The sequence below is a fragment of the Ipomoea nil genome, unplaced genomic scaffold (genome assembly GCF_001879475.1).
Source record: "Ipomoea nil cultivar Tokyo-kokei standard unplaced genomic scaffold, Asagao_1.1 scaffold0382, whole genome shotgun sequence".
In the NCBI taxonomy this organism is placed as follows: Eukaryota; Viridiplantae; Streptophyta; class Magnoliopsida; order Solanales; family Convolvulaceae; genus Ipomoea; species Ipomoea nil.
Window position 1 is genome coordinate 2,280,179 of NW_017616810.1, and position 14,209 is coordinate 2,294,387.

The following is a 14,209-nucleotide window of genomic DNA, read 5'->3' on the forward strand; positions in this document are numbered from 1 at the left end:
TTATATGGTGTGTTTTTTTGAGTCTGTGGTGTATTTTGTGATGTTTTATTACATTTCATTGGGGTGTGTTTTTATTACACTGTTGGTGCATATTGTTAACATTGTTGGTGTATTCTAGAATTTGACCGCACCGCCGCACCGTAAGACCCCGCCGCATATGAGCGCTCTTTTATATATATATATATATATATATATATATATATATATATATATATATATATATATATATATATATATATATATATATTGGTAGGGAATATCCCGACCGACATAGCTTTACCCTGACCGAGGTGCCTTCGTCCTTTTCTCTTTGTCTTTGCAGGTAACAAGTCGGGTTTCATGTGAAGAACCCGGTCGGGGTCCGACCGGGAGTTACCCGAGCGGCTATGTCGACCACCAAGCGGTAGCCCTTTGGCGAGAGAGCTGACAAAGGACACGTGGCGGCTCTTTACGACGACAGACAGGGCACCCGGGAGGATGACACGTGTTGGCTACGTGGAGAGCATGCCGGACGACCGGATTTGTGTCTTCGGCGCAGCGGCTATAAATACCCACAGTTTCACTTTCCGCAAACATTCATGCACCTGGGTGTGCTTATAACTATATGTGCAACTATTTATAACTATAGGTGCAACTACTTATAACTATAGGTGCACCTACTTTCACCTATAAGTGCATGTAATTTTGCCTTGTTAACATTCATTGATCTGAGTTCAGCGGGTAGTATACCCCTGAAAACCACTCGCAAACATTCATACACCTAGGTGCAACTACTTATAACTATTTGTGCAACTACTTAGAACTATAGGTGCAACTAAGCATTGATGCTCTGTAAATTTTTACTTGCACCTATAATACATTTTACATGCACTTGTAATACATTTTACTTGCATTTCGATGTTCAATTATTTACGAAAATATCACCGCATTTTTTTAAAAAATTAGTGTTTCTCATCCATTAGATCTGGACACGTAGACGAACAAAATTCATTCCTATTTCGCACCTGGGCGAAGCATTCGCACCTGAGTGCGATTCTCTCTCTCTCTCTATATATATATATATATATATATATATATATATATATATATACAGTGTTGGTTCTATATATATACACATACACAGTGTTGGTTCTCTCCTTTCAGGGTGGGGAGATCGAAAAACACAAGTACCTCCAAAGCAGTCAATAAATCAAAGTTGAGAAACACGTGGACATTGTTAAAAGGGGAAACAATTTCTTTTCAATACTTAGATAAAATAGTAATTTTAATCTTTCACTTATTGTAATATAATCTCACATTAATTCCATAAAAGATTGTGAAGTGATACTTAAAATGAGACCAAACTTCATTATTTTTGAATGCTACTGACTCTATTACAATGTAGTATCTGTTCATAATTACTTTCTCAACCTATTGAAACACAACTGAGGCTCGAACTCACAATCTCCCACATGAGAGTCAAACTCGGATGCCATCTGAGCATAAGATGCTTGGCAAGTTAGAGTCTTAACTTAAGTGATGATGATTTTAAGTTTTAACAATCTAATAGACAAAGTCTATATATTAAAACCAAATGCAAGAAGTCATTTCCCAATCATGCATGTGTACTAAATGGCTATCTAGTAGTGTAGTAGTGTACATGCTCTGATCTCCATTTTAGTCTTCTTTGGATGCTTTATTTGACCCATCCAATTCCCAAAACATTACAGTATGGTGAATATAATGTAGTGAACATTATATTGTACGTTTTTATGTCATTGAGAAATGAAGACCCCAACACCATTTCAGACAATAAACCTCGTCACCTCAACCAATATTCATTCTACTTCATTCTATTACATATTCCTATGATGCATGCCGCCACCCAGAGTTTAGAGCAATGCTAAGAAATAAGATTCGAGTAATTCCGTACGCACGGGTATCTTGTTGGAAATTTTAATAAAATTGGTGTTTTAACCGATTCTTTGTCTATTTTATGGTACAAATATATGTGAGTCGGGGTGGGGGTGAAGTAAAGAAGTAGAGCATATGATGATAAAGGAGGTAGGATGAAAAGACGTAAATACCCCTCCTTAAACGAGGCATCTAACGGGAAGAGTGACGGAATATTAAAATTGTCCTCGTCACAATAAGAGTCTCACAAATTGTGTGATTTTTTTAGAAAAGACCAAAATTATTTGTGTCACTAAGTCTAGGACCAAAAATGTCTTTTACTCCACCAAATAATTATGGCTATGATGTTGTTAGACAAAAACAACTTCTTCGTTTGGTTTTTTAAGTTTTTGTTAAAAATTATTTTAAATTCGTCATATCAAATCACCCGCATATTTGAGTTAAAGTCCGATTCATGTGTAAATCTAATAAGCATGAAGTTAAATGTATGTTTAATAATTAAACTTGAATGCACTTTTTTTTTGTTAATTTAAATGATTTCAATGGAGCATTTTTAGTGATTCAATCGCAATATTCATTCAATTAAATGACAAATTTTTGAAATATTATCAATTATTTATATGCAATAGTAGAATTATATATATGAAGGTAGGATGGAGAAATGATTTATTATTTATTTATTGGAGAGAGTGCTCTCTTTACATATAGGGAGAGTAACGTAACGACTCAATTCAAGTCAATTAACTCAAAATAAATTTATAAACATTATTTGGTTAATTGTTGAATAATTGTATAGTAACAAGTTAACGGTACTGCCAAAAGATTTGCAAGTTATATCGTGCACAATGCATTGTGCGCATGCGTCTTAAAAATTATGTATATTATGTTAAGAGTTTATGTATATTATTTTAAGAGTTTGTATGTATTATTCTATATAATTATGTAGATACAAAATATGAGATTTTTAGAGCGTACAATACATTATGCGCCCTGATACACGATATAATAATTACAAAAGATTTCACATTAAACTCAGATAGTGAAAGAACTCTCACATGAACCAGGCAGACAAGAAACCATTATTGCTAAGACAAAAATATAAGCCAAATCGTACATCACATATATATAAAGCATGCATAGCTGCAGGCAAAATGTTTCGTTTTGCGCAATCTTTATTACCCCCACATCCAAAATTACAAGAAATTTCTAGAAAGTAGTGGCTGAATATGTAGAAAATAATTTTTGTATTAGAAGTTAATTAAGGTTACAAGTTTGATTTTAGTTATAGAAATATTATTTTAGTCAAGTCTATAGCACATAGTGTTTTTAGTATGTATTGTTTATTTCTCTTGTTACTATTACACAAGAACGGGGTTTATCATTTGTATACACTCAAATAATAATTACAAGTTTTTCTTATAAAAAATTTTCAAAAAATGTTTTTTTTTTTTTTAATAAATGAAAAGGGTCAAATTGGTCCTCTAATTAAAAAAAAAAAAAAAATCTCCATTCAAATCCCGTAAATTGATAAATTATTCAATTAAATCCAAATTGATTTGCTTAGCAGGTTAAATCAGTGTAAGTTTGACACGTGTCGGATTTATTAAAAAAAACAACAACAACAACAACAAAAAATACTCCCGAGTATACTGGAATTACTCAGGGTCTCCATTGTCATCTAGGCATGCTTGGGAGTAAATTGTGTGCACTCATGCTTGTTTGCATGTAAAAATGCTTAACAATGCATTGGAAAATATTTGACGATGCATTTAGAAACTCTAATATATATATATATATATATATATATATAGTCATTGTTCATGTGAGTTCACCCCATCCCAGGAGTCTTTGTGGACAGATCTGGGCTATTGAATACTTGAGATCAATGACTTAGATTTCGTGAACTATACAACTGTGCACTTCACTTGCACATGTGACGAAATCTATGTCATTGATCTCAAGCATTCTAGATGTGTCCACACGGACTCATAGGAAGGGGGTGGAAGCAAGTGGGGGAACACACTCTAATAAATTTTGTTCTGAACACTTAATCTTTACAAACAATCTATTTACTCTTAATGTTCACAGTTAATTTTTCAATATTACATTCGATCAATACTGTCAAGAGGTTCTCTGAAACAAAATAAGATTTTGATTTCCACCATATATATTTGTAAGTGTGAAGCGTTTCAATATCTGAAAGTATTTAATGCTTTTCGACTTAAGAATTACCGCGTATATAGTATTTTTAAAAATTAATATAATATTATCGCGTATATGGTATTTTTAAAAATTAATATAATATTATCGCGTATATGGTATTTTTAAAAATTTATATAATATTATCGCATATATAGTATTTTTAAATTAATATTTATCGCGTATATGGTATTTTTAAAAATTAATATAATATTATCGCATATATAGTATTTTTTAAATTAATATTTATCGCGTATATGGTATTTTTTAAAATTAATATTATCGCGTATAATATATTTTGTTAAGTCAATATTCATCATTTGTTATCATATTATAAATTATCTATAAATTCAATAAACTAATTATATTATTATTATATATTCACCATTTTGAATGAAAAATCATAATCTATTAACTAGTTGCTTCAATCCCACCTCTCAATTTACAAATTACTTTATGGTTTTGATGGCAATTCAAGCTTGTGATTACTTTGGAGTACATTTTAATGGAGAGAAAGATGGATGCATTTGATATAAAACTTTGTGATACTATCAAATTATATTGCATGCATCCCATTTTTTAATTTTTTAGTTACAAAATTCACTTAGACTTGAGAAATTTTTGTGTGTAAATAAATAAAACAATATTATGTCCTGGTTGTCAATTCATAGGCAATCAATAAATATATAAATTTAAAAGAAAAAAATGATATTTTAAAAAAGTTGAACTTTGATTTATGTTAAATAAAATAGTTAATATAATTTGAATAATAATATTTTAATTGGGTTTCTAACTAAAAATAGAAAATACATGTATTTGTATAATAATAAATGAGAGAAAATAAAATAAGTAAATATTTATTTTAATAATTTAAATTAAAAAAATAAAATAAAATACTCTAAATTTGTTTAAAGGCTCTAAAATAAGCATTCATATGTCAACTCAATTGTTCCTTTTTACATTCTCACCTCTTTCTTTTGTATCTCTACTTGGACAAGACTCCACAGAGGGGTCTGCGTTCAAGCTTAGACTCTAGAAGTCACCGGAAAACTACTTCTCTAGTGTTTTTTAGCCGGTTTTCCGGCTGAAATCACCATGGATGACGCTGATTTTATACCGTTTCCGGGGAATCTTGATCCCAGAGCTCAAGAATTCTTCCCGAGGAATCCGTACACTTACCCTTTACCTTCGGTGCAATTCTACTACCCTTACCATCCTCATCCCCCGCTGCCGCCGCCGCCGGCGCAGTACGGCGAAGTTATGGCGTACCCTCAACAACCCGCGCTGCCAGCTCCGTGTCTGCCGCCGCAGAGCTCGGTTCCGACGCGAACGCTGCTGGTGAGCATGGTGCCCTCCGACGTGAGCGAGTCGCTGGTGAGGCGGGAGCTGGAGGTGTTCGGCGACGTGAGGGCCGTAGAGATGGAGAGGGTTAGGGACGGGGTGGTGACCGTCCATTTCTACGACCTCCGCCACGCCCAGGCGGCGGCGGCGGAGATTCAGGACCAGCACATGCAGCAGCAGTACCGTCTCCGCCGCCATTTCGAATCGGTCGCCGCCGGCGTCTCCTTACCGCTGCCGCTTCCCTCTCCGGCCCCCGGCCTAATCTCCGGCCAGGCAGTGTGGGCTCAGTTCATAATCCCGGTCACCTGCACCATTCCCGGCGGAAATAATCAGGGCACGCTGGTGTTGCTCAATCTGGACCCCGGCGTTTCCGCCGCCCACCTCAAAGACATTTTTAGAGCTTTTGGTAAAACATTAAACCATAATTATTCCTCAAATCTTTCCCAGATTAAGTTTAATCGTCTTTAATTTTCTTCTCCCAAATTAATGATGTTATATTTATTTATCCAGGTGCCGTGAAGGAACTGAGAGAGACGCCGATGAAACGCCACCAAAGATTCGTGGAGTTCTATGATGTTAGAGACGCCGCCAATGCGTTAGTGCATATGAATCGCAAGGAAATAAATGGCAAGCCTGTGTTCATCGAATTCAGCCGCCCCGGCGGCAATAATAGCCGGAGAAGGTACCCAAGACCAATCCCATTCTCCTCCCCCAAACCCCGTCCCCGTCCAATCACCACCCAGTCACCGCCGCCGCCGCCGTATCGCCACCACACCTCCAATCACCCCGGTGCGTCGTCGCTTCATGATTCCATGGAATCATTGACCATCAGGAATGGAAACGGAAACGGGAATGGGAATGGTAATGATTGGTATAATGGATGTTTCCGGAGCAATTCAAAGAAGAGTTTGAGGAAGAATCACGGCAAGAACTCTCCATCTCGGTCCCCGTCTTCTTCTTCGTCGTCGTCGAAGCAGAATCGGGGAAAGACGGCGACCGGGAAGCCATGGAAGAAATCCATCGTGGGTGGAAACGAGAACGATCCTCGTTTCATGATAAATGAAGACGATATTGAGGAATCTGATTGCAGGGATAACAGAACAACTATCATGATCAAGAACATCCCCAACAAGTACAGGTTCGCGTTTTATTTTTATTTTTTGCTCTAATCTGCTTTCCTCCCATAATATTCCGATTCCCACTTTGATCATTACTACAGTTCCATCTTATTTAACTTTTGAGTTTTAATTTGTTTTCCAATGGGGTTTATTTTATCATTATTTTTTGGTTCTGGGTTGGAGATTTGACTGACACCATTCTTGGGGTTTGTGGTTCCAGTCAGAAGCTCCTGCTGAACATGCTGGACAACCACTGCATTCACTGTAACGATCAGATTGCCCCCGCCGCTCCCCACGACGGCGCCGATCACCACCCCCACCACCCCATATCCTCCTATGATTTCGTCTATCTCCCAATTGATTTCGTGTGCGTGTTTCTATATCCATCTATCTCTCTTTCCATTCTTCCAATTTATATTCTATGTTAACTTAGTAACCAGTGTCACAATGTTACAAATTCAACTTTCAATTGTTTAAATTGATCAGCTTTTTGCAACCTAGGCTGATTTATCTGTTATAATTCAAAAAATTTAGAGTATTTGATACATTGATTGATTGCATGGAACAGGAACAAGTGCAACGTGGGATATGGGTTTGTGAACATGACTTCCCCAGAAGCAGCATGGAGGCTGTACAAGGCGTTTCATCTTCAAACCTGGGAAGCCTTCAACTCCAGGAAGATCTGCGAAGTAACTTACGCTAGAATTCAGGTAATTCTTTGATCGGTTCGGAGTGGGTGGATTTTAATTTCTTTATGACTAATTAAGGTACGATGTTGTTGTTGGGTTTAAAGGGGATAGAGGCGCTGAAAGAACATTTCAAGAACTCGAGGTTCCCGTGCGAGGCGGAGGAGTACATGCCGGTGGTGTTCTCGCCGCCGCGGGATGGGCGGACGTTGACGGTGCCGCTGCCCATCTTCGGCTGCGGGGAAAACCCTCCTGAAGGTGGTGATGATGGGGGCGCAGGAATTGATGAAGGCGGCGGCGATGGTGGAGACTTTGGGGATGGTAATGATGAGAATTGAATTAAAAAAACGGTGGGGGAGAAGTTTGCATGGTTGACATTCGTCCAAGAATCAAGATTTTCTTGATTCCATGGCGACTATAAAAAAGATTTCCCCCAGATCAGATCAGATCAGAGATCTTCTTCTTCTCTCACCTCATCAATGCTATTTCTTTCTTTTCTCCATGGTTGACGGTAGGCTAGCTTACTTTCTGTCACTTCAAACTCAAAATAGCTATGGTTTTGCTGTCTCCACTACCCCCCCCTATATGACGTTGTATTAAGGTAGCAGTAGTGGAAATGCATGCAAAACGGTGGAGTCTAGACTAGTTCCTATAATAATACCATAAATTAATTCGTTTTATTTGTTCTTTCATTTTTATGGCCTTGCCTTGAATTATGTGTTCATGTTTACAGAAAATGTTTTTCATATTCACCTCTTCAATTCTTCCATTACATTACATGCTATTTGGTTGGGAAGAATTTAAATTCCTTTCTTACACATTTTTTTAATTTATACATTTGTTTGCTTAGATGAAATTGCAATTCCCTCATTCTCGGAGGGTGTGATGGAATAAACTTTATTTATGTATAATAGTTTATAAATCAAAATTTCTCATTTGTCAGCTATTTGTGTAGTAAGATATGATTTTGTAGTTTTGGGTAAAACGAATAGAAAATATTGGATAAAAGTGAAATTTTAATTTAGTCTTTAACCCGCATTCATTATTATTTAAGGGCCTATCTTATGTTCATAGTTAAATCAGGTTGTTTTTGTTGAGAGTATAATTTGAAATATTGTGATTACTAATCCAACATATTTGACCAACTTTATTGGGTTGTCCCTGGAATATTTTCAATTTGAGCAAATTTGGTTTTTAGGGTTTAAAATGTTGTTAATTAACATTCAATTACTTACACTATAATATTCTCAAACTCTCCATATAAAAACATCTAGATTTGTTGTTGAATATAAACATGGCTATTAATAGAGCTACGAGTATTATACTATGAGTCTATGAGAGACTAGATAAATAATAAATTAAAATATAGAGACTAAAATATTATAAAACAATAATAATCTAGAGACTAAAAGTAGTACATATTAAAAAAAAATGTGTTTGTACTTAGTAAAGTATGTAGTACTTGGTTTGGGGCTTTGGGGTGTGATTTGAACGGAGCGGTCAACGGTCAAAGCGGATGAATATGCGTGAGCCAAGAAAAGACAGAGGTATGGAGTAGCAGATATGATGTTCCAAAAGAAGGCATATGGAGATGGCATCTTAGTAAAGGATACGGAGTGTAGCCACTTTTACTGGAAAATATGCAGTGATATATAAAAGGATGCAGAAACCCAAAACCAACAAAAAAAAAAGATATCTTCATAGGCAGTTTAGCTGGTCACATGGGTGAAGTTTGAAAATAATTATTCGGAATCGAATTTCATCAGAGTAGTGTGGGAGCGACTTCTCAAAGTGAAATGGCTTCTTGCGGGCAGTAAGCAAACGTCTAGTTTCTATGTTCAGCTAAGTTATCATGTTTTACATTCTCTCAAATGATCTGTTGGATGAGACGTAAGGGCTCTTGATATTGGAGATTCAAAGTTTTGGAAAAAAAAAAAAGTTAAGATACATGACGATGTGATGAGTTCCAATTCATTGTTTTGTCCATCGGGCAACCACGTCTGTTTTTCGAGTACAACGTTGTCTGCTTGTGGCGTCTCGGATATCCATGCGGTTTTATTTGGACTCCTTGGGGAAACTGTTCCTGCAGGCACAGGTTATATTATATATAGCCTTGTTGAGACACTGCAGCTTATAATCCCAATTCATCAACATTAACTCCACACTTTTCGACCACATTTTCCTTTCCTTTTTTTTTTTTTTTTTTTTCTTCTGTGTTTTTAAATGGTCTTATATGATATACGTGTAGTAGTAGTTAATTGTTTATATCAACTAGTAGTATTAGTTGTTTATGAAGAAATATTTGATATTTTTATTTTAAGGAGTATCATTATTTACAATTTTATTTTATTTTTATTTTTACAAATTTTGATGAACAAGCCCATTCAATCCATGGTCTATGACTATGATGGGTTAGGTTGGTGATTTCTTAGCTTGGCCTATTCTACCTTACCAAATGGTAGGTTGCTAGCCGACTTGTCTTGTGGGTTTGATTTAGGTTAAGAAGGTGACAATAGTATACTTTTTTCATTTTAATAGAAGATTGTTTCTTTTGATTTTTTGGGTGATGAAAGAAATCCACATCTACTATTTAAATGTGTGCATTATATAAATTATGTCTTGTAACTCTAATTGATAACATATTATAAATACATAAATCAAAATAAGTTACTTATAGTTTTATTTTTTTTTTTGAAGAGAAAAAGCATTAGATTAAGTCTGAAGACAAAGCATTACACATGATAGATGGAGGGTTGGAAGACCACTCCGAGCAACCACGCATAGAAACAGATTGCTTAACTAACAAATGAGCAACATGATTCTGATCATTTTACAAAGGTGATAAACACATGAGATAGATCACTTAAAAGATATTTAATATCTTTAAGAATTAAACTAAAAGAGGAGTCCCCATTTGATTAATTTAAATTGTCAATAATTGGCTAACTCAAAAACATAAAATTCAATAAATCACTACTATTTGAAGTTAAAGATATCAATGGAATCAATTTTAATTGAATGCTTTTCGTCCTTTTCAATCCCCACCCACTGACCCACAAGCCTGGTAATGATTTGGGGTTTTGACACGTGGAAGTTTCAATGTTTATCTGTTCCACAATATGTGACCATGTTATCTATTTTTCACTCTCTTCCTGTTCTCATATTTTAAATCCTTTGCTTTTTGAAAAAGTTGGAAGTAATTGTTCAAAGGTGTACATGGTATCTTATACATGAAAAATACTATTTGTATTTTCATTTTAGACACTTGTATTAAAACGCACATGAAAAAATAATTATCAGAGTTCGCTATATCAAGGAGTAAAATTTGAGAATACATGTAATAGAACTCTTTTTACATTAAATTTTCTTTCTAGTACATTTACAAAAACTTCATAATTTTACCATTTTCTTCTTTCTTCTTTTTTTAGTGCTACCATTTTCTTCCTTAGTTTGCCTACAATATTTCAATCATAAGGATTTGTTATTAAAAAAGAAAATTTTCTATGAGTTTCGTTAAAAATTATTTTCTAATTTTACTTTTAACTGCATAATTTTCTATAGCGTTGGTATATATACATTTTTTAACTCAAATCTTGTGATGATTAAAAAATTAATAGTTTATCTTTTATATCTTTGAGTTTCAACAAAATTGAATAATTTATCATTCAACTACACATGATTATTAGAGCCGTCAAAAAAGACTTAGTCCGTCCAGTCCCGCCAAAAAGGCCAATCGTTATGCGTTGGACCCGTGTCCAGCATGCATGCTGGACATGGGTAACGGTGCCGTTAGGCACTGTTATCTCTTCTTTTTTTTTTTTTTTTTTTTTTTTTAATTTCAGACCGCTTCGTTATAGGAGTATATGTTCATAATTTTTTTTTTCTGAAAAAGGAAAAAGGAGGGGTATACCCAAGGGCCGTTATGCAACCCTCACAATAAAAGTCTCGCCAAAGAGGCCAAGCTCATCTTCACGTAGAAATCTTTGGATGTCTCTTGGTGGGCTAACAAACCAATTGAAAACATCCCCTTGTGTGTAAGCTTGGTTGGCCAACATGTCCGCCACTTTATTTTGTTCCCTAGGAGCATAAGTGAAAGAAATCTCCCAATTGCGTGTTTTGGCAATTTTATTACTATATGTTAATAACTGTATATTCATAACTCCATAACTGTACGTTCATAACTCTATAACTGTACATTCATAACTCCATAACTGTACATTCATAACTCCATAACTGTACATTCATAACTCCATAACTGTACATTCATAACTCCATAATTGTACATTCATAATTTTCGAAGCTCTATGTTTACAATTTTAGAGCTCTATGTTCATAATTTTATCGCTATATGTTCATAATTGTAAGTTCATAATGTTAGAGCTCTTTGTTCATAATTCGATCAATAACTGTACATTCATAATTCCATAACTGTAGATTCATAATCTCATAACTGTAGATTCATAACTCTATAACTGTACATTCATAACTCCATAACTGTACATTCATAATCTTCGAAACTCTATATTCACAATTTTAAAGCTCCATGGTCATAATTTTATCACTATATGTTCATAATTGTAAGTTCATAATGTTAGAGCTCTGTGATCATAATTTCATAATTGCATAACTGTACATTCATAATGGCATAACTGTACATTCATAATCCAAAAAAAAAAATAACGCTGTTAACGGCAAAACGCGCGCGAATTTTTTTTTTTAAAAAACTAAATGACGCGTTTTTTTTTTGAAAAACGACGTCGTTTTGGGCCCGTGTCCACAATTCATTGTGGACACGGGTCCAGGGCATAATTTGCCGAAAAAGGCGGGGTAGGCTTTGGAGGCTGGCACACCAATCCTATCTAGTATGCATACATTATTGTGTGTGTGTTAATTTATTTATTTATATTGAAAAATATATTTGTAAGTAGTACATTGTATAAATTATTTGTTATTGTCTTATCAATTTACATATTATGTATTTGATTATTTATTAGGACTTATTACTATACTAGTATTTCTTATACGCATAAAAATAGGTGCCCAATATTAATATTTTACATTACAATTTTAAATTTATTTAGATTTTAGATATTTAAATTATTGTAAATAATAATAATAATAATCCTATATATAATAAAGCCATATGGTCTTGTGAAAATTAAATGGTGATAATCAACATTTAATTTTCACAAGACCATAATAATATTGTTATTGTGAAAATTAAATGTTGATAATCAACATTTAATTTTCACAAAACCATAATAATATTGTTATTGTTAATTGTTAATTATAATAATAACAACAACAACAACAACAATAATAATAATAATAATAATAATAATAATAATTGCAATAATAATAATAATGATAATAATTTCCACGGACAGTTTCTATAATATATATATATATATATATATATATATATATATATATATATATATATATATATATATATATTTACTTATTTATTTATTATATTTATTTATATTTCAATTTCTACTGGCAAATTATTGTGAGGAACGATGGTCCACATAATTGTGTGGATCATGAATATCAAATACATTTTTAATATATTAAAAATACATTATTTTTATATTGAAAGTACCTTACATACATATATAATGTACCCTTAGTATATTTAAAATATATTTTTTATTGCATGCAACCCCAAAGTTCATAAGTTTGAAATTAATATATGGCATAGCTAGGCGGCCTAATATTTAAGATTGTTGATGTGCATATTGAGGACTACGGAGACAAAGATACGTTATTCGTGAATTCATCGGATACTATCCAACAACACTCTCCAACTTAATTAACGTGAAGTGGCTTAATAACATTAAGATTATATTCTCGAATTATTAGTTCTCATCTTTTATTGATTACACACTTAATTCCATAGTATTTGGAAGAAAAAATCAATGTTCGAACTAAGATTGTGATTTTGGTCTTTAAAGGTCAATTGTATGTTGCTACATCTAGAGTTAGAAATCTCAAAGGTCTAAAAATTTTGATCCGTGGTGACTCTAAAATTGTAATTCAATTACTATTGTAGTTTACTAAGTTCTTAAAAATTTGTAATATTAAATACTATGTACTAAATTTTTAATATAGTTTAAGATTTGTAGTAATCACCCACCTTAAATATTATTTTAATTGTAAATATATTTATGTTCATAATTTTATCATAGGAATTCACACATAATAATTATTAAATAACAAAAATTTTATATATGAATAAACTTCATATAGAGTATATTTTTATAACATATTTTCCGTGCATCGCACGGGACAAATACTAGTAATAATAATAATAATAATGTAAAACATTTCTATAAATTTAATATATATATTTTAAAAAATAACTAATATATAACCCCAATATAACGGAAGTTAACGGTAGGGGTATATTTGTCCAAAATATTGTATAGTACAACATTTATAGCATAATGTATCATAATCATAAAATTTAACTGAAAAAACGGACATAAATGAAGGGTATAACCTTCATCCACACTTATTATGTTTTTATATTAGTTATTATTGCGTTTAACAAATTACAAATGCATTAATATATATTTAAAATACTCAAATTATTTTAGTATATGTTTATTAACTTTTTGTATAATAATTTTATTTGAATCTAAAACTTTTTAAATTTGATGGGCCGCATGCTTACGACGAGGACAATCATTATGCCGTGGAACCGTGTCCACTCTGCAAGGTGGACGCGGTTCTATGTTCATAATTATAAAGTTATATATTCATAATTTTTGAACATCATATTCATAATTATTGAACTCTATATTCATAATTACATAATTCTATGTTCATAATTATTGAACTATATGTTCATAATTATAAAATTATATATTCATAAATTTTGAACTTCATATTCATAATCATTGAATCCCTATATTCATAATTACAAAACTATATGTTCATAATCATGTTCACAACTTTATGTTCATA

General features: G+C 33.1%; 1 protein-coding gene across 1 annotated transcript; it reads left to right on the forward strand.

Annotated features, from left to right (window-relative positions):
- The first annotated feature begins 5,065 nt into the window (after positions 1-5,065).
- Positions 5,066-7,909, forward strand: LOC109172007 (protein terminal ear1 homolog). Its single transcript, XM_019321128.1, has 5 exons — positions 5,066-5,839; positions 5,944-6,571; positions 6,772-6,918; positions 7,120-7,261; positions 7,345-7,909. Exons 1-5 carry the CDS (start codon positions 5,188-5,190, stop codon positions 7,573-7,575), a joined length of 1,800 nt encoding a protein of 599 aa, XP_019176673.1. The 5' UTR covers positions 5,066-5,187; the 3' UTR covers positions 7,576-7,909.
- Positions 7,910-14,209: the final 6,300 nt, after the last annotated feature.

Excerpts from the sequence above, each read along its gene's own strand:
- LOC109172007 (XM_019321128.1), top strand. The coding sequence starts at position 5,188 with ATGGATGACGCTGATTTTATACCGTTTCCGGGGAATCTTGATCCCAGA. Across the intron at positions 5,840-5,943 it reads AGACATTTTTAGAGCTTTTG|GTGCCGTGAAGGAACTGAGA; the intron begins GTAAAACATTAA and ends TTATTTATCCAG. Across the intron at positions 6,572-6,771 it reads AACATCCCCAACAAGTACAG|TCAGAAGCTCCTGCTGAACA; the intron begins GTTCGCGTTTTA and ends TTGTGGTTCCAG.